This window comes from Vigna angularis, chromosome 5, assembly GCF_016808095.1.
Source record: "Vigna angularis cultivar LongXiaoDou No.4 chromosome 5, ASM1680809v1, whole genome shotgun sequence".
Classification (NCBI taxonomy): Eukaryota; Viridiplantae; Streptophyta; class Magnoliopsida; order Fabales; family Fabaceae; genus Vigna; species Vigna angularis.
Window position 1 is genome coordinate 12,921,178 of NC_068974.1, and position 23,674 is coordinate 12,944,851.

A 23,674-nucleotide genomic window follows, 5' to 3' on the forward strand; every position below is an offset into this window, starting at 1 on the left:
TGAAGATCAATCTTGTGGAGATAATCAGTAACAGTGAAACGCATTCTGTCGCCAATAACGGTAACCAATCTCGCCCTTATTCTTGTAATACAAGCTTGGCTAGGTTAGATTTTCCTCACTTCAATGGGGATGGTGTGAAACAATGGTTAATTCAATGTGAAACATTCTTCTTGGTTGACGGTACACCGGATAATTACAAGGTATGCTTAGCAGTCGTCCATTTTGAAGGAAAAGCTCTACAATGACATAATGCCTATGTTAAGAATATAGGGTTATTAAATCTTCCTTCTTGGGTGATTTGAAGAGGTATGCGAGGAACCTATGGCTGATTTGATGCGGTTACGTCAAAAGAATTCTATCCAAGATTACCATAACACCTTTGATCGAATAGTCTCGCAAGTAGAACTCTCGGAAGCCAATCAATTAAGTTGCTTTCTGGGTGGTTTAAAGTAAGATGTGCAGATGATGGTTCATATGTTTCAACCTACTTCTGTGATGAAAGCTTTCTCACTACAAGAAAAATTACAATTACATACGGTCAAAATCCGTATATAATGTCCAAAATCCGTATATAACATGATGTTACATACGGATTACATACGGCTAAAAATCCGTATATAAAAAAGGCGTAGCTAAATTATATACGGATATATCCGTATATAATTTATATATGAAAAAATCCGTATGTAATTATATACAGAAAAATCTGTATATAAAATCTGTATGAAATTATATACGGAAAAATCCGTATGTAACATGTGATTTTATAAAAAAAATTGGTAATTCCACATCTACACTAAATAATTAAAAGTTTTATATAACAAATAAAAGTAAAACACTATCCAAATTTTCAAATAGTAAGAATTGATTATCTTTTATAAATAGAATTCAAAGAAACAAATACAACTGTTTTTCTTTAAGAAACTCAAACAATTACATTAATGAATCTATTATAATGTGTTACTATTCAACAACCATAATTTTAATATATACTCATAATAAACAAACATATCAATCTAAGTTGGTACTATGTCAAAATCATTTACAATGATAAATACCATACTAGACAATAGTAGATTTATTAGATCAGCTAAGACTACAAAAGTATCACTTGCTTCTCTTTTGCTTCTAGAGACTCCATATACTATGAATATCTTGTCATGCTCATCTTCTAGATTTGTTTGCTTGTCATGAAGGAAAGAACCTTGGTATTCTTCAGAAAAGGCATTGTTCTTCATTCTGCTAAGCTGGTTGTATGTTGCTCATTCTCCAACTCTTATCATAGTGTCTCACACCAACCAACATGTTTTCATCACAATAATATTTAAGGTAAGGATTTGCATCCATCATAATATAATGATGACAGTTCATTATGAACTTACAAGATAACTAACAAGCCTAAAACCAATCCAATATCATTTATGAATAATGATTATAAACGTGATCTCAAATTCCATTGACAAATAATGATTATAAACTAAAATCATTGCCTTTATAATTCAACTTACCTTGGTATGTTGCGGCGACCCATATTAGCTTGCAGAAGACCACTTTGTAACCATTTGCTGGTTGACATGCCTGTAGTAAAAAAAATAAAAAGTTACTAATTTGATTTTTTATTTTTAATTTAATAAAAAATAAGGAGTTTACGAGTTACCCACTTTATCTCACTTTTATTAGTCCACCATATTGATTCTAAAAACACCAATATAAAATATCAAATTTTGAAAAGTTACAAATCGAACATAATAGTAATCCTGACTCACTTTTAATATTTAAGCAACTCTAGTTCCTTCTATTCTTATTATTAATGGTAGATTTTTTTTATCTAAAAAAGTAAAATTTATAATTATAATAAAGTATTTAGGATATTCTAAGCCTTTTATGATATGTAAAATATTGTAGGTAGACAATAATTTCAAAATCCTTGCTTGCCATAGGATAAAAATATCCTTATCTTGTATGTGATAATATTTTATGGGTTTAATAGTATACATTATATGGGAATCCTAAATTTGAAATAGCTTCTAGTTTAGAAATGAGGTAGTGCTCATTTTTGTTACCAATAAGGAGTATTGGTAAATCTTGAAGAAATTTGTTTTGATGATGCTGCAAGAAGTTTTAGTTGAAGAAGATATTAGAATTAATTAAAAGCAATTTGTAGAGATTAAATGTAGTAGGAAATTCTTGTAAACTTTGTAAACTTTCATTTTTAACTGCAATAATCGATTATGGAATGGCAATAATCGATTATCACAGAGTCATACAGAAATAATCGATTATCACATCATATAATCGATTATCACTTTTTTGTAAACCCCATAACGGACACAAATAATCGATTATCACTTTTGATAATCGATTATCAATGGCAGTTGGGAGATGTCTTTTCAGTTTTTGACCCTGCACGAAACTAGGCTTATAAATAGAGGTCTTCACAGCTTTTAGAAAGAACTTTTCAATTGAGAGTATTAGAGCTTTGTGCCTAAGGGAAGCTCTTTGTGAGTGAAAAGGATCTATGCCATTTTGAGAATACAGTTTGTCTGAGGAAGTTCTCAAAGTGATAGAGTGCTCTTGCCTGGTCTTGTGAATATGAGAAGCTCGCGTTTTGTGTGTCAAAGGTCGGAGCGGTTCTCTTCAAGTTGGCTGAGCAGGTTCTTCCGTTCGTTTGTCGAAGGAAAGTGTTTTCTATTCTTTGCTTATTTTGATTATCTGATTGTAATCTGCAAACCATATTTTTAGTGAAAAAGGTTAATCACTATTTATAGTGATTAACGACTGGACGTAGAATCTTTTGATTCGAACCAGGATAAAAATTTTGTGTTGATTTTCTTTATCCCTAAACTCTTAGCACATCAACCGTTCGATAAAAGTTCACTAAGAAAATCAATTTTTGAAACCGATTATTTTAACTTGTGTTGTGATCGTTACACGCTTTCCGCTATCTATATTTTATTCCGCTGCGCAACTCTATAACGGTACCGATTGTTCCGACAATTTTATCTTGTCTCTTCATTAACGTGAGATGTCATGACTTACTTGGATTTACTAGTGACTTTTAAAAAAGCAAATTACAATGATTAAATGCTACTGTTAAAGTTTATGGGTTATGAGATGTGGTGGGGACACCATTTTATCGGATTAGTTTCAAGCTATATAGATTGTCTTTTTTACTATTTGAATTCAACATGTATTTTTCCTTTGGACTTCTATATTTATAATCCAACACTCTCACAATTTAACTCTAACTCTGGCAATTATAACCTATATAGTGAAAAAGGTGGATTTTAGAATTGGGAGGACAGACAATTGCCAAGGTAACTTTTAAGATATGTGGAATTATTCCATGCATTTATGTTTGAGTTAAGATGTTAGAGGAGATTAATTATTACATATTTATAATGGAAAATTTTATCAGCAAATGCTTTGATTAGATTTCTTTTAATATTCTCAGCCAGGACATGAGTTCCAAGCAAAGAATTACCTCACTATTTGGGAGCAGATTGGCATTTACGGGCACAAAAAGTTGAGCATATATGGGACCATCTTCAATTTCTGCAAATAATTAGAAACATCATTTTGTCTTTATATATTAAAGTGATAAGTTTAAAATATACTTCACATATAACCCTTAAAATAAAAAAGATGAAAATATAAAAGAAAGAACTTATAACAGGCACACTATTCTTTAAGAATTATGATTTCTTTTATTTGATACTAAACGTTATATAAATGTAAAATTTACTCACATTATTTTGATCAACTTCTTGGATGATTTCCTCAAAGCATACATTCTCAATAATAAATTCTTCACAGGCTTTTTGAAGCTCATCTTGAGTGATGTATCCGCTTCCACTTCTATCATAAAAGAGCAAAAGTTGAATCAAAGTTCAAAATTAAAAAGTGCCTCTCCCTGCTATGGTCACACTCTAAACTAAAAGTATAAAGCTACATGACAGAATGTGCATGAAGCAACATGACAGAATGCCTCGCCCTGCTATAGTCACACTCTAAACAATTAAAATCCTCCCTTCCACTATTGAAACATGTTTCCAATTCACTTCTGCATCTCGACACAACCTTTGCTTCTAATTCAATCTTGAACTGATTATGTATAACTTGATTCCTTGCTTATAAGTTACACTGGCCCTGATGTGGATGAGAACCACAATAGATCAAAGTGTAAAAAAACACAACTTGTGACAAGGGTCAGGCACATAAAATGGTTTAAATCAGCTTAATACGTACAAATGGGTGGCTGCCGTGGTGAAGCAGCAGCCTTCAAAACAGAAATTGGGAGAAATTGATACAAACCAATCTCTCCCCATTACATAATTCCATGAACATTCATACAATCATTTCATCAAAAACCTAGAGTGCATTTAAGCTTCTCCTACGAATTTCATCAAACATGTTCATAGAGTTTGTTTCTCTTCACATTTTAGGTATTGTTATAGATTGGATTAGTTTACATATCCACATCTTATACATTCTCATCATCACTCTATACATAGCATTTGCATTTAAGAATTAGAATAAAACAAAACAAGAAACATTCTTGCATTTGTGATTCATTCAATAATATTCTCAATCACAAATGCATAAAACAAAACATACCTTAAAAGCCCTCTGAATCTTCCCTAAACGCAACATCGGTAGCACAATGGAGATCTCCTAAAAATGCACCACAAGAATCCCATAAAACTTAACAAGTATTATGTGCCCGAAAAACTTAACAAGTGACAATATACCAAACTTTCTTCATCAAATCAAATGCTACCTAAACCCTAGAGTTTTTAAACATACAAGACAAATCAACAACACCAAAAGAAACAGAGAAAATAAAAATAACCAACTTGATATTCGATGATAATTCGAGAAAACAGAGAAAGAATTTGAAGAAGCACATATCCTAACAGGAGCAGCGCAGAAAACGGGCTTGGAGCATTCCAATTTGAAGAATTTGAAGAAGCACGATTCCTTGTCGAGGCGCAAGCAGTAGTTGCGACTGCCGCGAATGAGGTTAAAGATGGTGAGGCAGTTGTCACGAGCAACGGTGAGGGCGCACTCACCGGACGGGTGCAGAGCGAGGTCGTTGATAGCGACGTTCCGGTGGACGAAGAGCGTGGTAAGATCGGCGAAGATGAGGTTGGAGGAAAAAGGGAGATTGAGAAGGGCGTAAAAGGAGAGGGCGGTGATAGAGTCAGAGTGTTGGTTGAGGGAACCGAGGGAAGAGGTAGCGGAGAGGTCATAGAGGTAGATGGTGTCGTCGTCACACTCCTCGCTCTCCTTCCTAAAACCCTAGGGCTTTTTAACCACGGAGGCAAATGAAAATGTCCAAGCACAAAACAACCAAAACCTACATTATAAGTTTTACTTTTTATTAATTTTTAATAATTTACTTTAACATTCTGTATATAGTATCGGTAGATAATGTATTTCCGAATTACATATGGATTTTAAATGGTTATATACGGATAATATCCTTAGATAAAGTTCCCGCCTAAATGCGCCAACATTATATACGAATTTTACATACGAAAATATCAGTAGATAAAATCCGTATATAAAATCCGTATGTAACTTATTTTTTATGATCCGTATGTAAAATCCGTATGTAATACATGTGTTACATACGGATCAAAATCCGTATATAAATATCAATAGATAATTTTTCTTTTTCTTGTAGTGTCTCACTAGCCAAAATGTATGAGTCTGCCAACAACACCAATTCTCAAGCAAAGCCATTCTACAAACAACTCAAACCACCTTTGTTACCTAACACCACCCAGCACACTGAAGATTATCGACCAAAACCACTATCACAGAATTTAACCCCTGCTTATATGAATGGAAGAAGGGCCAAAGGTCTCTGCTACTTCTATTATGAATCGTTCACACCCGCTCATAGTTTAACCCACAAGAAACTCTAGATTCGCGTACTGGAATTGGAGGACGACAATAATTTAGATGAAGACACCACACCTCTAGTGGAAGTAGAGGAAACCAGTGGGGGAGAACCATTAATTTCAGTGAATGCATTGACGGGGGTGGCTAGCTTCAAAACTATGAGGGTCACGAGTCTTTTGAAAAAGAAACCTCTACATATCCTCATTGATAGTGGGAGCACTCATAATTTCTTAGATTTTCACATAGCCAAGAAACTGGGATGCAAGATTTTGAACATGGACCCTTTGAATGTCATGGTGGCAGATGGTGCTAAGGTCCATATTAACAACATAGTTAAAAGCTTTTCTTGGGTATTGCATAATGCACCCTTCAAATATGATATGTTGTTGTTACCATTAGGATGTTGTGACATGGTTCTTGGTATAGAATGGTTGATTACCTTAAAGGATATCACTTGGAACTTTGAAAAATTGACCATGGAAAATACGGTGCATGGAAGAAGACTTGTTTTGAGGGATACAGTAGGTCCAGGGCTTAAGACTATTAGGAAACAAAGGCTACATAATACTCTTTCCTCTGGAGTCCACAATTCAATGATACAAATGTGTGATAAGGGTGAAGTTACTTTATTACACTCCTTATCAACCCAAGCAGAATCCAACATTGTCCTTGATAACATTGAGAAGTTACTACTGGACTTTGATCATGTGTTTCAAGAACCATCCACACTTCCTCCTAAAAGGGTTTCTCATGATCATCGCATTCCTCTGGTTCAAGGCACCAATCTGGTAAATAAAGGACCCTCTAGATATGCTAAGCAGTAAAAAGACATCATTGATGGCCTCATCTCACAGTACTTGCAATCTGGTATTATCCAGAACAATTGTAGTTCATACTCCATCCCATTGTGTTGGTTGGGAAAAAGGATAGGGGATGGCGCCTTTGTATAGATTACAGGGAATTGAATAAAAGGACAGTAAAAACCCGGTTTCCTATTCCCCTACTTGATGATTTATTGGATGAATTACATGGTTCGAAGTTCTTGTCAAAGCTGGATTTGTGGTCTAGATATAATCAAGTCTGAATGGTGGAAGAAGATATACACAAGACAGGCTTTAAGACTCACTCAGGGCATTATGAATATTTAGTTATGCCCTTTGGACTAACCAATGCGTCTATCAGTTTTCAAGGGCTCATGAATACAATATTCTAGGAATTCTTAAGGAAGTTTGTTCTCATATTTTTTTTTATGAAATCTTAGTTTACAGTGCATCCCTTAAAGAGCATTTGATTCATTTATATAAAGTTCTATCAACATTAAGGACCCATTCTCTATTTGCTAAGAAATCGAAGTGCTACTTTGGTGTTACAAAGGTAGAATATTTGGGCATTTCATTTCTGAAGAAGGAGTGGCCACTGATCCAGCCAAGATAGCTCCTGTTCAACAATGGCCATTACCGTAATCTATGATACAGTTAAGAGGGTTCTTGGGTTTGGCGGGCTATTACAGAAGATTTGTCAACCAATATAGGACCACAGCCAGACCATTACATGACATGCTAAAAAAGGAGGGATTTAAATGGACGGAAGAAGTCAAGGGTGCTTTTCAGAAACTGAAAAACTCAGATAAGTAACACACTTGTCTTGGCTTTGCCTAATTTCTCCAAAGACTTTGTTTTAGAGGTAGATGCATATGGACCGGGAGTGAGAGTTGTGTTAATGCAAGACCAACACCCTATAGCCTACAGTAGGAGCTTTAACTCACAACAGCTGGCATTGTCTACATATGAAAAAGAGATGTGTTAATGCAAGACCAACACCCTATAGCCTACATCATCAAAGTCTCAAGTATATCCTGGATCAATGGCTTTCCATGACTTTTCAACAAAAGTGGCTAGTTAAGTTGATGGAATTCGATTTCAATATTGAACACAAATAGGGGCATGAAAATATAGTTGCAGATGCCTTATCCAAAATAGGATGTTGAACTCTCCTTATTCAACAACCTACTTTTGAGTTGCTAAAGTCCATAAAAGACATTTGGTAAATGGATATTGACTTGAAAAGAGTTATCACATAGTTACAAGAGAACAACAACACTCATAAGCACTTCACATGGCAGAAGGAAGAATTGAGGAGGAAATGGAAATTAATAGTGGGTAAAGATCAAGAAGTAAGACAACAACTTCTTAAATGGTTCCATGCCAATGCTTGCGGAGGGTATTCAGGAAGAGATTCTACTCTTCAGAAGGCCAAATTAGAAATATATTGGAAATTTAAAGAAGTTAGTGGGGGATGCACACAACTGAGCAAACTGCCCAATAATAGAAGAAGAATGTTAGAATTGATGGACTTTGTTTCTCAACACCAAGAGGGGGAGTGCAATACACAAATGTGTGTAATGAAACAGTATGTGTATATGTAATGACAATGAAAATGTATAGAGATAAAGGAGAGTAAAACAAACACAATTTTTATACTAGTTCAACCTCAATGCCTACATCCAGTCACACTCCCAAACAACCTTAGATCAAAGAGTAATTCACTATAATGATCAGAGTATTGCAGCCAAGGATTTATAGAGCAACTCTCAAATGTAAACACCTCACAAACTCTCAATCAAATATAGAAACAACAACATTTGCAAACACATAACCACTCGTCCCTGTTGCAAAAAACCCTTTGAGAATCCCTTCTCAAAGTCAAGAGCTCCTCACTCTTCTTCCTGACGCGCACATTTAGGGAAACAACAAATTAAAATTCCAAGTCTTCTCTCCTGATCAATCAAGATGCACCTTCAGATGTGCTAAAGAGACCAGTTAATGTAGTCTAGTCAATTGCTCCCCAAGTTAATGTAGTCTAGTCAATTGCTTTTCAAGAATGCTTCAAGATGATCCAATTTTTCTCATTCTTGATTCTTGGAGCTTTTGAGTAATCTATAAAACCTCTCAAATGAAATCAATTAGATATGAAAATGTAAGTATGATAAATCGTTTTCAGATTTTCAAACAATGCGTCAATTTATAGTTTATATCAGTCCTGACACAAAGCAATTGATTACTAAACTTATGTAATCGGTTACATTAAACAGATGTAACAGAATTACAAAAAACTTAGCTCTTAATTGAATACACAATTAATGTAAACGATTTTCATTAAATGCTGGTGATAACGGTTGAAAAACCATTATTTTTATACTTAATTTTGATATTAAAAACACCCTTTATGACTTAGAAACTACCTTGAAATCATGTTTTTGATTAAGTTGTGAGAATAAGAGAGTTGAATGGGTTTTATGCTTGTTTTTCCTTGTTTTGACAGGAATTAAGATGAATTTGATGAAGAAGTTGAAGTAGCAAGGAGTTAGAGTCATGAAAGGCTGGAAAAGTGGCACATAGAAGAACCACTGTTTCACGCCTGTGCACCACTGCTGAGCGCCAACTTGGTTCTGAAAGCACTTTTTGACGCTTGGGCGCCACCGCTGAGCGCTAGTTTGGTTTTGAAAGCATTGTTTCATGCTTGGGCGCCACCGTTGAGGGTCAATTGAGTGTCGTAGCTACCGTTGAGCGCCCTTTTGGGGCGCTGAGCGCTGACGACGTGGGCTTGGGCTATTTTGCTGGTATTTTTATGAACTATTTAAGGTTTTGGACGACTTAGGGTTCATATCCTTGGACAGAAAGAGGTGAAAACACACTCCTTTCACCCCTCGGAGATGGATTTTGGATGTGAAAGCTCTGATCTTCAACTTTTAGGGTTTTATCTTTCATTCTTTTCATTATTTTCATCTAGTTTCACCATGTCTATGGTGAACTAAACATCCATTGTTGTTGGGGAAACGATGTAATCCTTTGAAACTCTCATGTATTGAATTTATTCTTATTATTAATTCTTTATTTCATTAATTGTTAGGGTTTTTTCTCTACACTCTATGCATGCTTTGTTTAACTAATTCAGTTGCATGATTATTGATTTTGTCACTATGGACACATATGAGAAAATCAAGAACTGGGGAAATTCTCCCAAAAACAATATTACCTAGACATAGGGATAGGAAGGTTGGTTGCCTTGAAGCTTCTATGCGAATGTAATGCATAATTAATTGCTAAGGATACAAGACATTGTGAACTAGTAATTAAGAGTAGGCTTTCTTCATCGAGACATCAGGTTTAAGGTAAATTAGAAAGTGGCATTAACATTAATGAAGAAGATGAATTCATAAATACATGAAAGTGGATAGGATAAGTTGGAAACCCCAACAACATAATCATTCCATATTTTATATCAATCACCTTTGCCTCTTTCAAGTCAATTGATCACACTTGCATTCATATTTATTTTTCGCAATATAAACACAATGATTTTGTTTACAAGTCTTAATTAATCAAGAAACCACATGAATGTATAGGCCGTGAGTCTCTAGGGAAACGATACTTGGTCTTACCATTTATTATTACTTGATATGATTCGGTACACTTGCCGAAATCTTAACAACTAGTCAAACACATTTAAAAATATGACCGTTATAGGAGTTATGACTAGCAAGAAACCAATTTTCAAACATAACATACTTAATTGAATACACAAAGCATGTAATCGATTAACCTTCAACACTTAACAGAACTTTGAAAACTTTTCTTTCCAAAGACTCATCACATCACATTTGAAAATGATATATACAAACACACGAGTTTTAATCGATTCAAAAACTAATGTAATCGATTCAAACTAGTTGTTTTGCCACAGTTCAAAACCATAAGTTGTCTGATGACCTTAGTTGATTACTACAACACTGTAATCGATTTTTTCATTCTGATATGCTTTTTGTGAATGTGGTATTCATAACACAGAATCATACATTGTGCATACACAAATATGATCACATCATAAACACGATAGTATGGAGTCACATTAGTATGTTCAACATATGCAATTTCAAATCAGCATATGCATTGATATAATAAAAAATCCTTTCTGTTGTGACTTGACAACATTCGTGTGTTGTTATTATCAGTGTGTTGTCATCATAAAAAACCAACATAACAGGGATTGGGTTCAACTATCACATGTGCTCCCCTTATCAACAATCTTCCCCTTTTTTTATGATGCACAACCGTGATTAATAAACCAACCATGATGTACATAGTACACAAACAAAAAATTGTTTCACACAGTTTGAAACAGAAAAATATAGACAGGTATATGACATTACATTCAACTATCTCATACAAGGTCAATTATTTTACCCCTTTGGGCATTAGCAAAAAAGGATTCATAGCACAAAATAATTGAAAACTCAGAGATATTGAGACATTATAGAGATGCATTAGTATATTTAAACAGAAAAAAAAATGACGCTCCCTTTGTCAGCAATGTTCACTTCACATGATTCAAAATTTTTTCTACTTTAACATGTGAACAGATTATATAACAGAATACAAAACTCCCCCTATCATTATGCATATCCTATTTCAGTATCAGAGTTGTATGATAGAGATATTACAGAGTATGTATTATCAAACACAGTTTCAAGAAATGTATCATGGAATATGACAAATATCAGAGTAATGCAGATACAACTTGAAGCTATCATAGAAAATTTTAACCATTCACAATCTCAATTTGATACATAACGAATTAAAACCATTGAGATTTATGATTAATTCTCACAAATATGATCATAAAACAATGATTCACAGTAAGTAATTTGATGGTTAGAAACTTCAAACCAAACTTTGTGAAACACAATCGGTTTTATCTCTATTGTAATCGATTCAATGCAGTAAAGTATTGTTGAATTTTCTTTTCAACTCAGTGTACAATCAATCGACTGATATCACCTGCATAATCCTTTCATCTCATCTAGATAAAGCGTTAGATCATATGCAGTATAACTGAGAAAGAATCATTAACACATATTAAGTATGAATATGCAATTGTAATGATGTAACCATGAACAATTCAATTACTATCATACAAGTGATAAAATTAGATTCAATCAAAACAATCATCATTCACAATTCACTAATTGATTACCAAAAGCATAATTTCATTTCATTTGATATTAAGGGATGATTATAACTAGAGCAACAAGATATGGCTTAAAAGCCACTATATCAAAACAAGACAAAACAAAATCATAAAGTAGATACAGACAAAAACTTCATATCTAGGACTCTAAGACCCCTATTCTAAGTCTGATATTTCTATAAATTCTTCATCTGTTTTGTCGTCTTCACTTCCAGCCTCATCCTCATAGGTACCACCAAAAGCATTGATCCTTAGAGCATAGTCCACTTTTCTATGTAACTCAGAAAGAGATTTTTGCAGCTTTGACATTCTGTTATCTTGTCTCTTAAATTCATCTACCACAAACTTTTCAAACTTTCATTGAGGTTTGAATTTATACTTGGATAGGTCAACATCAATAGGTTCAACTTCCTCTTCTTCTGGAATATGTTCATCCTTAAATGACCATCCTTGTTCACCTCTTCTAAACCCCATATGATATAAAGACATCTTTTCAATCATATTTGTCCTCGAACATTTCATGATGACTTCATTTGTAGTGTCCACTCCAAAATGTCTTAAAATTCTACTAATGAAGAATCCATAAGGTAGATGGTATACTTTCTGCCTAGTGATCTTAGTCATGTGATCACTTACTAAAGATATCCAATCTGTTTGTATTTGGCCCTTAAGGCATGTAGTAAATAGACATCCTCAGTAGTCAGCAGTGTGTGATTTCCACTTCTAGGCAGCAAAATCCAGGCAATGACAAAAGCACATAATCTTTCATCCTTTTTCATATTACCAACGCTGAAGAGATTGTTGTCTCGTGATTCTTCAAAATCCCTTAGACAATCTTCGTAGATTCCCATTTTGTTAACACCAGATATTCCTAGATGACATTTCATCCCACCAGGATGAAACCCTATGACAATTCTCCAAACAGATTCATCAATACGAATGTCAGCCCCCTTAATACGTAAAAGAATAATATTGCCATTAACCTTTATGTTTGCATAGAACACTTTCACAAGATTGGGATAATAATCTCCTTCAAGTTCCACAAACTTAGATAGAACTGAGTAGACCAACCATTCTTGAAATATGAAACATTCAGTGCGGAAGAATTGAATGCTTAAGTATTTCTGCCTTATTAATTCCTTGAAACCCCAAAAGTAGACAAAATCTTTACGCTTCTTTTCATCACTAAACTAGCCTTCAGGATTTGCTTTCCTTTCAATAGTTGCAGGACATTTCCCTCGTTGAGAAGATGAAGAGGCCATCACGTATTTAGAGTCTTTAGGAATACTTTTAGCTTAGTTAGGGTTAAGAGTCAGAGCACCAATTTCACAATGAATTTTCAAATAAGGTAATTATATAGGCACACATCAAAACCTTTCATCACCAGGCCCATTGAAATTTTCAGACATAAAAAGCCCAGGTAAAACATTTTGATCGATTTTATTACTCTTGAAATCGATTCCATTTTTAACATAGTTTCACACAAAACAGAAAAACACACAAAGTCTAATTGATTTCACTAATAAAGTAATCGGTTAAAATTCGTGAAAAATTGTTTTTCGTTCAAACTTATCAAATAGACAAGCCACATGATTCATACACATAACATACATTCACAAACAGATATAACGATGCATGGATTTAACAGTGCATGTTACCACACAGTGTTACTCAAGAAATGCTGATATATTCCTTTTGCATTTCATCATTGAGCACTTGTCTGTTGTATGATCAACTTATTTTCCTGCAAAACATTCAAATGGTTTTGTTGTAGGTACCAAAATAAACTTGGGGCCTTTTTTATTAGTATCAGAAGGTTGTTCTTTAGGAACCCATTTGTATCTTCCTCTAGAAATACCAACCTTCCTATAATAAGAATTCTTTATAGTATGACCAATTGTATTGCAGTAAAAATAAGCATTGGTTACAAGTTTTCTTAAGTCAATAAGTTTCTTAGAATTTATTCTTTCACTCTTAGCCTTATAACCAATTCCTTGCCTATTAATTGATCTTCTCTATGACCTCAATACAACATCTAAATTCTCTCTACCAAGTGTGAATTTTTCTAAAGTATTGGTGAGATATTCTATTTTTTTTAATATGAGCATGACAATTAACACAATCCTTTTCTACAATCTTAATTTCAGTTTTAACATTATTAGCATATTGTAAAGCAAGATCAAGTTCCTTTTTAAGTTTATCATTGTCATCCACAAGGTTATTAATTCGATATTCAAATTCCTTTCTTTCAGAGTTTAATCGATTAACCTTGTATTGTAGCCTCATTGCTTTAGCATACAATTCTTGAAATAACCTTGTATTTTAGCCTCATTCCTCTCTCGAAATCGCTATCACTGCTTTCCGACCATACAGAATCATCCATGAAGCACAAATTTGTTTCCTCTTCTAGACTCTGATCATCATCGTTGGATGAATCACCATCACTGTTCTCCCAAGCAATGTAAGCCTTCCTTTGGTTACTTTTTCTCTTGTTGTGAGCATACTTTGCATCAGCCTTTTTTTTGTTCTTCAATTTTGGACACTCTGGTTTGATGTGACCATCTTTTCCACACTTATAACAAGCAACAGTTCTAATCTTTGAGTTCATTCTACCTCCTTTGGAGTTACCTGCAAAGTCAGTTGCAACATTTCTATTTTTATAAATTTGGTAAATTTCTTTACCATCATGTTCATAACCTCTTTTTTTGAGATATATACACCTGAGTCTGCATCAGATTCAACCTTTCTGGAGGTCTTCTTGCTAGTATCTTTGAGTGCAATGGATTGCTTATGTTCAATCTCCTCTTCTTCTTTCAATCTACCAAGCTCGAGCTCGTGTTCTTTGAGCTTACCAAATAGTGTAGCCATATTCATGTTAGTTAAATCTTTAGATTCAAATATGGCTGTTACCTTTGGTTGCCAACTCCTGTTAAGACTCTTTAAGATCTTGATGTTGATTTCCTCCTTCTCATAAGCTTTGTCAAGAGCCATCAAGTGATTGACAAAGTGAGTAAACCTCTTCTGCACGTCATATATGGTCCTTTCAGCTTTCATCCTGAACATTTCGTACTCTTGTACCAAGGAGTTCTTTCTTTCTCTCTTTACCACATTCGTGCCTTCATGTGTTACTTCAAGTACTTCCCACATCTCTTTGGCACTCTTGCATTGTGAAACCCTAAAAAACTCATCCATAGTAAGAGCAGAAGCAATAACATTTCTAGCTTTTACATCATACTATGCTCTTCTGTTTTCCTCTTGACTTCACTCAGAAAATTTTTTCAAAATAGATTTTCCATCCATTAATTTAGTGGGTTCAAAGGGACCATTCGGAACAACATCCCATATACCTTTGTCTACTGACTCAAGAAAAATTTGCATTCTGATTTTCCAAAAAACATAATTTTCGCTAGTAAATAGAGGTGGTCTATTTGTGGATGTACCTTCATCGAAGGTTTGAGAAACAGAAGCCATTTTCGTATTGAGTAATCGATTATACAAAAAGAGTAATCGATTTGTTTTTCAAATAACTTTTGAAAACCAGCTCTGGTGCCAATTGTTAGAATTGATGGACTTTGTTTCTCAACACCAAGGGGGGGGGGGGGAATTGGTGTTTTATAAAAACTTGCAGTTTTTAAATCTTTTTCACAAACTATAAGGTTCTTGAAATATTTCTTGTGCAGTACGCAAATATGTGTGCAATGAAACAATACGTGTATATGTAATTACAATGAAAATGTACCTAGATAAAGGAGAGAAAAACAAACACAATTTTTATACTAGTTCGACCTCAATGCCTACATCCAGTCACCCTCCCAATCAACCTTACATCAGAGAGTAATTCACCATAATGATCAGAGTATTAAAGCCAAGGCTTTACAGAACAACTCTCAAATGTAAACACCTCACAAACTCTCGATCAAATATAGAAACAACAACACCTGCAAACATAAAACCAGCCGTCCCTGTTGTAGAAAACCCTTTGAGAATCCCCTCTCAAAGTCAAGAGTTCCTCACTCTTCTTCCTGACACGCACATCTAGGGAAAAAGAAAATTAAAGATCACAAATACTTCTCTCCTGATCAATCAAGATGCACCTTCAAATGTGCTAAAGCGATTATGATGTGTGAGTAAATGTAATTGCATTCATGTCTTAGTTTAGGTCATTTGCATGCATAATTGCATTCATTGAAGGATTTAGTCATGGATTATCTTTGTTTCGGATCATACATTGGCATTTTGTGTTTTTATTGTAGATTGATGATTCTAAGTGCCAAAATCACAATTTGGGAAGAATTTATGTACAAGATACCAAGATGAAACCAGAGAGTTCAACAACCAAGCTGTGAACAGTCTCACAACCTGTGGAGTTACATGTGGATGTTGCTTCTAAATGGAGTTGCAAAACAGAAAGTTCAACAACTGTGCTGTGAAAGTTCCCACAATCTGTGGAGTAATCTGTGGATTCACATAAGAAAACAGAATTAAAGCAGAGAAGAACACAGGCAGAGTGGGGAGTTTTCCATGGGCTGTGAAAGTTTCCAGGAGCAGTTATTGAGCAGTTATTGATCTCTTTTATGACTGATTTAAAGAGATTAAATTAAAGGAAAATTGGAGGAAGTTAGGGAAAAGGAAAACCACTCTCCTAAAAAGGAGGAATTTGTGGAAATGATGGGAGAGGAATGAAAACACGTGGAAGGGGGAGACAAAAAGGGTATTCACGCACAACAAAGGGGCGCTTCTTCTTCGTCTTCTTCTTGGAGCTTTTAACTGCAACTTTTTGCGGAACTTTTTGCTTTTTGATTTTTCTTTTCCATTATGCAGAACTAAATTTCCTTTTGTTAGTGGATTGATGTAGTGCTTTGGATTATATTTTCTGAACCTTTTTCAATTGATGTTAAGTTCATTTTAATTATCCTAGTGTTCTATTTATGTTTTAATGTCTATTCTATGAGCAGTTTCACAGTTGGGAGATTGGGAATTGCTTGCGTTTATAATTAGAACAGATTAGATGCTGTCACAATTGGGAAATTGGGCAGGACTAGTTAGTTTGAATTGAGATATGATTGTTCTTCATGATCTTGTTGAATTTGTAATTGGCCTAAGGGATTGGGGATTCAAATTCAAGGGATACGTTTGCCTACTAAGGGATTAGGGGTAAACAAGCTCTAAATAAACTCAAGTGGATAATTATAATTTACACATCGATTGAAAAGGGGAGGAAATTATATGAAAAGGTATGAAATCAATTCTCTAACATTGTTTATACTATTTGAATTTCCATCACTTGTTTATGTTCATCATTCTACTTGACAATCTTTGTTGCTCAAAATTAAGTAAATTAGTAAACTAGTACTCAACTCATTCAATCCTTGAGGACGATATTTTGTTACTACAATACGATTGGTACACTTGCCAAACGTACATCAAGTTTCTGGCGCCGTTGTCGGGGATTGATTTTAGTTGATTTAGTGATCTAATTAGCTTAAGATTTGAGTTGTTATTTGTTTTTAGTAACGTATAATTTTTGTGCAGTGTTTTTGTGTCTTTAAGTTGTTTATGCGAGGTACTGTTGCTTCAGAAGATCTACTTTTTGATTCAGAAATTGAACGCACAGCACGAAGCAACAGAAGTAGTGCAAGAAGAAGAAAGCGAGAAAGAAGAAAGGAACAGAGACGAATTGAGCAAGAAGAGGAGAGATCAACAATGGCAGAAGAACAAAATCCGAGAAAGACTATACGTGATTATTCTATGCCAGATCCTAATGGTTATCAAGGAAGCATTGTGAGACCTCCTATTCAAGGCAATAATTTTGAAATCAAGCTTGCCTTGTTACAAGTCATTCAACAGAATCAATTTGGAGGTGCAGTTTCAGAAGATCCTAATTCTCACCTGGAGAATTTTCTGGCAATCTGTGATACTTTGAAGTATAATGGAGTTTCAGATGATGCAATTCGTTTGAGGCTTTTTCCGTTTTCACTACGGGATAAAGCTAAAAGCTGGCTTCAATCACTACCTCAAGGAAGTATTTCTACATGGGAGGATATGGCTACAAAATTTGTAACCAAATACTTCCCTCCTTCCAAATCAGCGAAAATGAGGAATGAGATCACCTCCTTCGTGCAGCAAGACAATGAATCCTTATATGAGGCGTGGGAGAGGTACAAGGAGCTAATGAGGAAGTGTCCACATCATGCTTTACCTGAATGGTTGCAAGTGCAGACTTTCTATAATGGTCTTTCACCCACTTTTAAGGCAATGTTGGATGCAGCAAGTGGAGGATCATTCATTTTGAAAACACCAGAGGAAGCTTTGGAGACTTTAGAATTAATGGCAAACAACACAGTGAATATGCAGTTTGACCGTCAGAATAGAAAAGCTGGAGTGTTGGAGGTTAATACTTTGGATGCTATCTTAGCACAAAACAAGTTGTTAACACAGCAGATGAATGATTTGACTCAGAAGCTGGGAAATATGCAAGCAAATAATGTGAATACAAGATCTCCAGGGTGTGATTTTTGCGAAGGAATGCATCAAAATGGTGAATGTCAGGCCACTCACCAAGAGGTACAAGTAAATGCAGTGGGACAACAACAAAATCAAGTTTCTACCAACTTTAATGCAAATTGGAGATCCCAACAAACGAGACCTTGGAGTAATCCAATCCAATCTAACCCGCCAAGGCCTTCATATCAATATCAAGCTCAGCCCAACAATCAGGGAAAAAAGATGTTTACGTTGGAAAATGCACTAGAGAAGTTAACTATGCAAACTTTTACCTTTGTGGAGCAGACTTCAAATTTCATGAGTGAGACAAGAATAAACTTCAAGAACCAGGAAGCTTCAATAAGAAATTTAGAGAACCAGATTGGTCAGCTTTCAAGACAACTCTCTGAGAGATCTCCTGGCACATTCCCTAGTGACACTATACCAAACCCAAGAGAGCAATGCAAGGCAATTCAATTGAGGAATGGAAGAGTGATAGAGAATGAAAAAAAAAAGTGAGATGGAGGGAGAGAAAAAGAAAAGAGTGGAAGAAATAGTAGAAGAAAGTGCTGAAAAAGAAGTTGAGAGAAAATGTGAGGAGAAGGAAGAGGGAGAGAAAAATCAAGAGAGTGAGAAAAAGATGCGTGAGTATGTCCCTACCATTCCATTCCCTCAAAGGTTGAAGAAGCAAGAACAGGCGAAGCAATTTGAAAGATTTCTTGATGTTTTTAAGAAGCTCCACATTAATATTCCATTTGCTGAAGCATTGGAACAAATGCCAAGTTATGCTAAATTTATGAAAGACTTGCTGTCAAAGAAGAGGAAGCTTCAAGATGATGAAACAATTATGCTCACAGAGGAGTGCAGTGCAATAATTCAGCAAAAATTACCTCCCAAGTTGAAGGATCCAGGGAGCTTTGTCATTCCATGTGAGATTGGAAATATAATGGTGGGTAAGGCATTGTGTGACCTTGGAGCAAATATTAACTTAATGCCTTTGTCCATTTTTAAAAGGCTGGGTATTGGAGACGTGAAGCCCACTATGATCACTCTACAATTGGCAGACCGATCGATGACTTATCCTTATGGAATTGTGGAAGATGTTCTAGTAAAGGTGGACAAATTTATTTTCCCAACTGATTTTGTGGTTCTTGACATGGAAGAAGATGCTAAAGTCCCAATCATTTTGGGAAGACCATTTTTAGCAACAGGGAGAGCATTCATAGATGTTGAACAAGGACAGCTGATGTTAAGAGTGGCAGATGAGAAAGTCACATTTTCTATGACTGAAGCAGTGAAGCACAAACTTGACAAAGAAGACTGTTTCAAAGCTGAAATAATTGAGTCTCTTTTGTTGGAAGAGATAAAATTCCAGGTTAAGCAGAGTCCATTAGAGAAAGCTCTATTGTCAGGAATGGAAGCAAAGGAGTTGAAAAGAGGAAGTAATGAGGAAGAGGTATTGAACTGCGCTCAACAATTAGAAGTGCTGAAGCCAATATTCAATTCCACTAGAGGAATAGAAGATTTACACAAGAGTGAAGATGGAGGAGTAGAAACGTCCAAGGTGGAATTGAAACAACTCCTTTCTCACCTTAAATACAGGTTCCTTGATGAGCAAAAGCGTAATCCAGTAATTGTGAGCAATGAACTTTCATGTACTGAAGAAGATAAACTTTTACGGGTGTTGAGGGAGTATAAATCTGCCCTTGGGTGGAAAATTGATGATTTGCAAGGTATTAGTCCTACTGTGTGCATGCATAAAATTTATTTGGAAGAGGATTTCAAATCTGTGCGGCAACCACAGAGGAGGCTCAACCCGACTATGAAGGAAGTGGTAAGGAAAGAAGTAATTAAATTGCTAGATGCAGGAATTATCTACCCAATTTCTGATAGTGAGTGGGTAGAAAAGAAAGAAGCAGCAGAGAAAGGGGCTGATTTGAAAAACCCCAAATTAGTAAATCATTTTCAAAAACAAAAAAAGAACCCTACCATTTTGGCAGCTTCTCCTCAATCCAATTGGTTCCATTGCCGGCAGCAACTTGACACCAGAGAGATGGCACGCCAACGACGTCAACCTCCGCAGACCGCCGCGCCTTCTAAGCGGCCAACGACGACAGCACCGCGGCGCTCCATGCGGAAGAAAATGATAGCACCACGTACGGCGCTCTGGTCAACCTCCGCTAGTGATCAATGTTGACTCCACAGATCAGCGGCCACCGTCTCTGTCACTGCCACCACTCCGCTCTGATCATCAGCGTTCCGCGGCGGACTCCCATGACCCAAACGTACATCAGATTACTTAATGTAGTCCAATCAATTGCCTCTCAAGAATGCTTCAAGATTATCCAATTCTTCTCGTTCTTGATTCTTGGAGCTTTTGAGTAATCTATAAAACCTCTCAAATGAAGTCAATCAGATATGAAAATGTAAGTATGATCAATCGTTTTCAGATTTTCAACCAATGCGTCAATATATAGTTTATATCAGTCCTGACGCAAAGCAATCGATTACTAAACTTATGTAATCGGTTACATTAAACAAATGTAACATAATTACAACAAACTTAGCTCTTAATTGAGTACACAATTAAGGTAATCGATTTTCATCAAATGCTAGTCAAACACATTTAAAAATATGATCGTTGTAGTAGTTATGACTAGCAAGAAGTCAGTTTTCAAACATAACATACTTAATTGAATACACAGAGCATGGAATTGAATAATCTTCAACACTTAACAGAATTTTGAAAACTTTTCTTTCCAAAGACTCATCACAACACATTTGAAAATGATATATGAAAACACACAAGTTTTAATTGATTCAACAATTAATGGAATCGATTCAAACTAGTTGTTTTGTCATAGTTCAAAACCATAAGTTGTCTGATGACCTTAGTTGATTACTATAACGCTGTAATCGATTTTGTGATTCAAATATGCTTTTTGTGCATGGGTATTCATAACACAGAATCATACATTGTGCATACACGATATAATCACATCATAAACACAATAGTATGTAGGCACATTAATATGTTCAACATATGCAATTTCAAATCAGCATATGCATTGATATAACACACAGAAACTCCTTTCTGTTGTGACTTGACAACATTCTTGTGTTGTTATTATCAGTGTGTTGTCATCATCAAAAACCAACATAACAGGGATTGGGTTCAACTATCACATGTGCTCCCCTATCAACAAAGAAGTTGTCATTAGAGAACCTGAAGCTATCATTGATAGAACAACTATGAAGAGAGGTAACATTGTTGCCACGGAAGTACTGGTCAAGTGGAAGCATCAACTGCCTAAAGATGCTACACGGAAATTCTATTATGATTTGAAGAAGAAGTTTCCCAATTTCAGTCCTTGAGGACAACGACTTTTCTAAGAGGAGGGGATTGTTATAAGATGTTATTAAAAAGTTAGTTAATTATGTTAGTTTACAGAATTAACTAAACTCTTATAGTCTTTTGCTATAGAAACAATTGTATACTGTAAATTCATAATCAATGCTTTCAATCAGAAACTTCTTACTCTTCCAAATCAATAAACTCTTGTTTGGGTTTCTTTCTACTTACCTAGATTCCCTACATCCTGGGTTCTTGTTCGAGACAACCGTCTTCCTAGAAGAACCATATCATAGAAATACAAAGACTCATTCAACAAAACAATGTGCGACGATGAAGATGAACGGTGTACTTGGAGTACCATGGTGGGGCTATTGGAAAATGTAATATAGGTGGTTGTAGTGCTTATAGTGCTTTGATTTTTAGAATCAACAATGCAAAAGAGAAGGCAAACGAAGAAGATGAAATACGAAAAATAAGAACACAAAAAAGACATAGACACACTATTTTTTATTTTACTCAATGATGTAGTATCTAGCTTGTTTTGATTTTAAAATTTTGAAATATGATACTACATCAATTTTTGCCCACAACCGATGTAGTATCTTTCATATTTTTTAAAAACAAAAGGATATTACATTTATTCATCTATTCATTTGTCCACTAGTGTAAAATGGGCGTACAATGTCTAATGTTCAACGTCTAACAACCAAGTACCCAACGTTAAAAATGACCGTTGACAATATCGTAAATAAAATCATGTAATTGACGTCGATTGGTTAGATGAGCATACCTTAATTTCCTTTTTGACATCTGTTGGTCAAATAACAGACGTCTATTGGTGTTCAAATTCATAAAAATTTGAGTGCGAATATATTTTAAAAGACTCATTAGATATTTATTAGTTAGAAGAACAAACGTTAATTGCATTTTTGACGTTTGTTGGTCCAATAAGTTTATTGGTGTTCAAATTTATAAAAATTTAAGTGCGAAGATATTTTAAGACACCCATTAGACGCCTGTTGGTTAGAGGAACATACGTTAATTGCCTTTTTGACGTCTGTTACTGAAAGAACAAACGTCTATTGATGTTCAAATTCATAAAAAATTGAGTGTGAAGATATTTTAAGAGTGCAAGAAAGAATACTTGTTTCACTATTTTTGTGTTCACTTTCTTCATTGTGGGTCGAACGTCTCTAGGGAAGCTTTCGGTGACCAGCAAAGGTATTGTTTCTTCCACTAACACAAATGTCCATTGATTGATGACTTTATGTATGATTTTCTTTCATTTTAATCGATTGGTTTCGTGCATAGACACCATTTGGAGCACCGTTGAGTTCTCTTTTTTCCCTCTCCACCGGTGGTTGTCTTCTCCTCACCCTCACCGCGACACCTGTCTATTCCTTCACCTTGACGATTAGTTCCATTTTTGGTTTTTTAAGTATATTATTGGTTGCATTTTCATTAGTTGTTTCACTTTTCATTGGTTGTTTTGATTTTCATTGGTTGTTATTACTTCTAAAATTCTAGAAATTTTTTGTGGTGTATTCTTGTATTGTATATTGATTTTTCATGGTTTTAGTGGTGAAAAATATTGGCAAGAAATTTAAAAGAACAATAGACGTCAATTAACGTATGTTGTCTTTAATTAACGTCTGTTCAAAGACAACATACGTTAATTTAACGTCTCCCGTTATGACGTTGAATATTTAACAGATGTCAAAAACTTAAAATAACAGACGCTAAAAGTTATTTTTGTGTTAGTGGCTGCAAACGACCTAATATGTTATTTCCTTTCTTTGCAATAATGATTGGTTCTATAATTGATATTAAAAGCGTCAAACAAGTGATGTTTAGTGAATTCTATGTATCAGTAATATTTTCAAGTTTAAGAAAATTTCA

The 23,674-nt window shown here is 34.9% G+C and overlaps 1 protein-coding gene, 1 long non-coding RNA gene and 1 other non-coding gene across 4 annotated transcripts; 1 reads left to right on the plus strand and 2 right to left on the minus strand.

Annotated features, from left to right (window-relative positions):
- Window positions 1-1,503: 1,503 nt before the first annotated feature.
- LOC108340187 (uncharacterized) lies at window positions 1,504-5,327 on the minus strand. Of its 2 annotated transcripts, XR_008248915.1 has the most exons (5): window positions 4,857-5,327; window positions 4,618-4,674; window positions 3,750-3,858; window positions 3,485-3,555; window positions 1,504-1,578 (listed from the first exon to the last, which is right to left on the minus strand). It is a non-coding gene; the product is annotated as an uncharacterized LOC108340187 (long non-coding RNA). The 2 variants fall into 2 exon arrangements; XR_001833178.2 differs by having other exon boundaries at window positions 4,618-5,327.
- Window positions 5,328-17,493: 12,166 nt separating this feature from the next.
- On the plus strand, window positions 17,494-18,939 carry LOC128196637 (uncharacterized). Its single transcript, XM_052878131.1, has one exon. It carries the CDS (start codon window positions 17,494-17,496, stop codon window positions 18,937-18,939), a length of 1,446 nt encoding a protein of 481 aa, XP_052734091.1.
- Window positions 18,028-18,134, minus strand: LOC128197311 (small nucleolar RNA R71). Its single transcript, XR_008249698.1, has one exon. It is a non-coding gene; the product is annotated as a small nucleolar RNA R71 (small nucleolar RNA).
- Window positions 18,940-23,674: the final 4,735 nt, after the last annotated feature.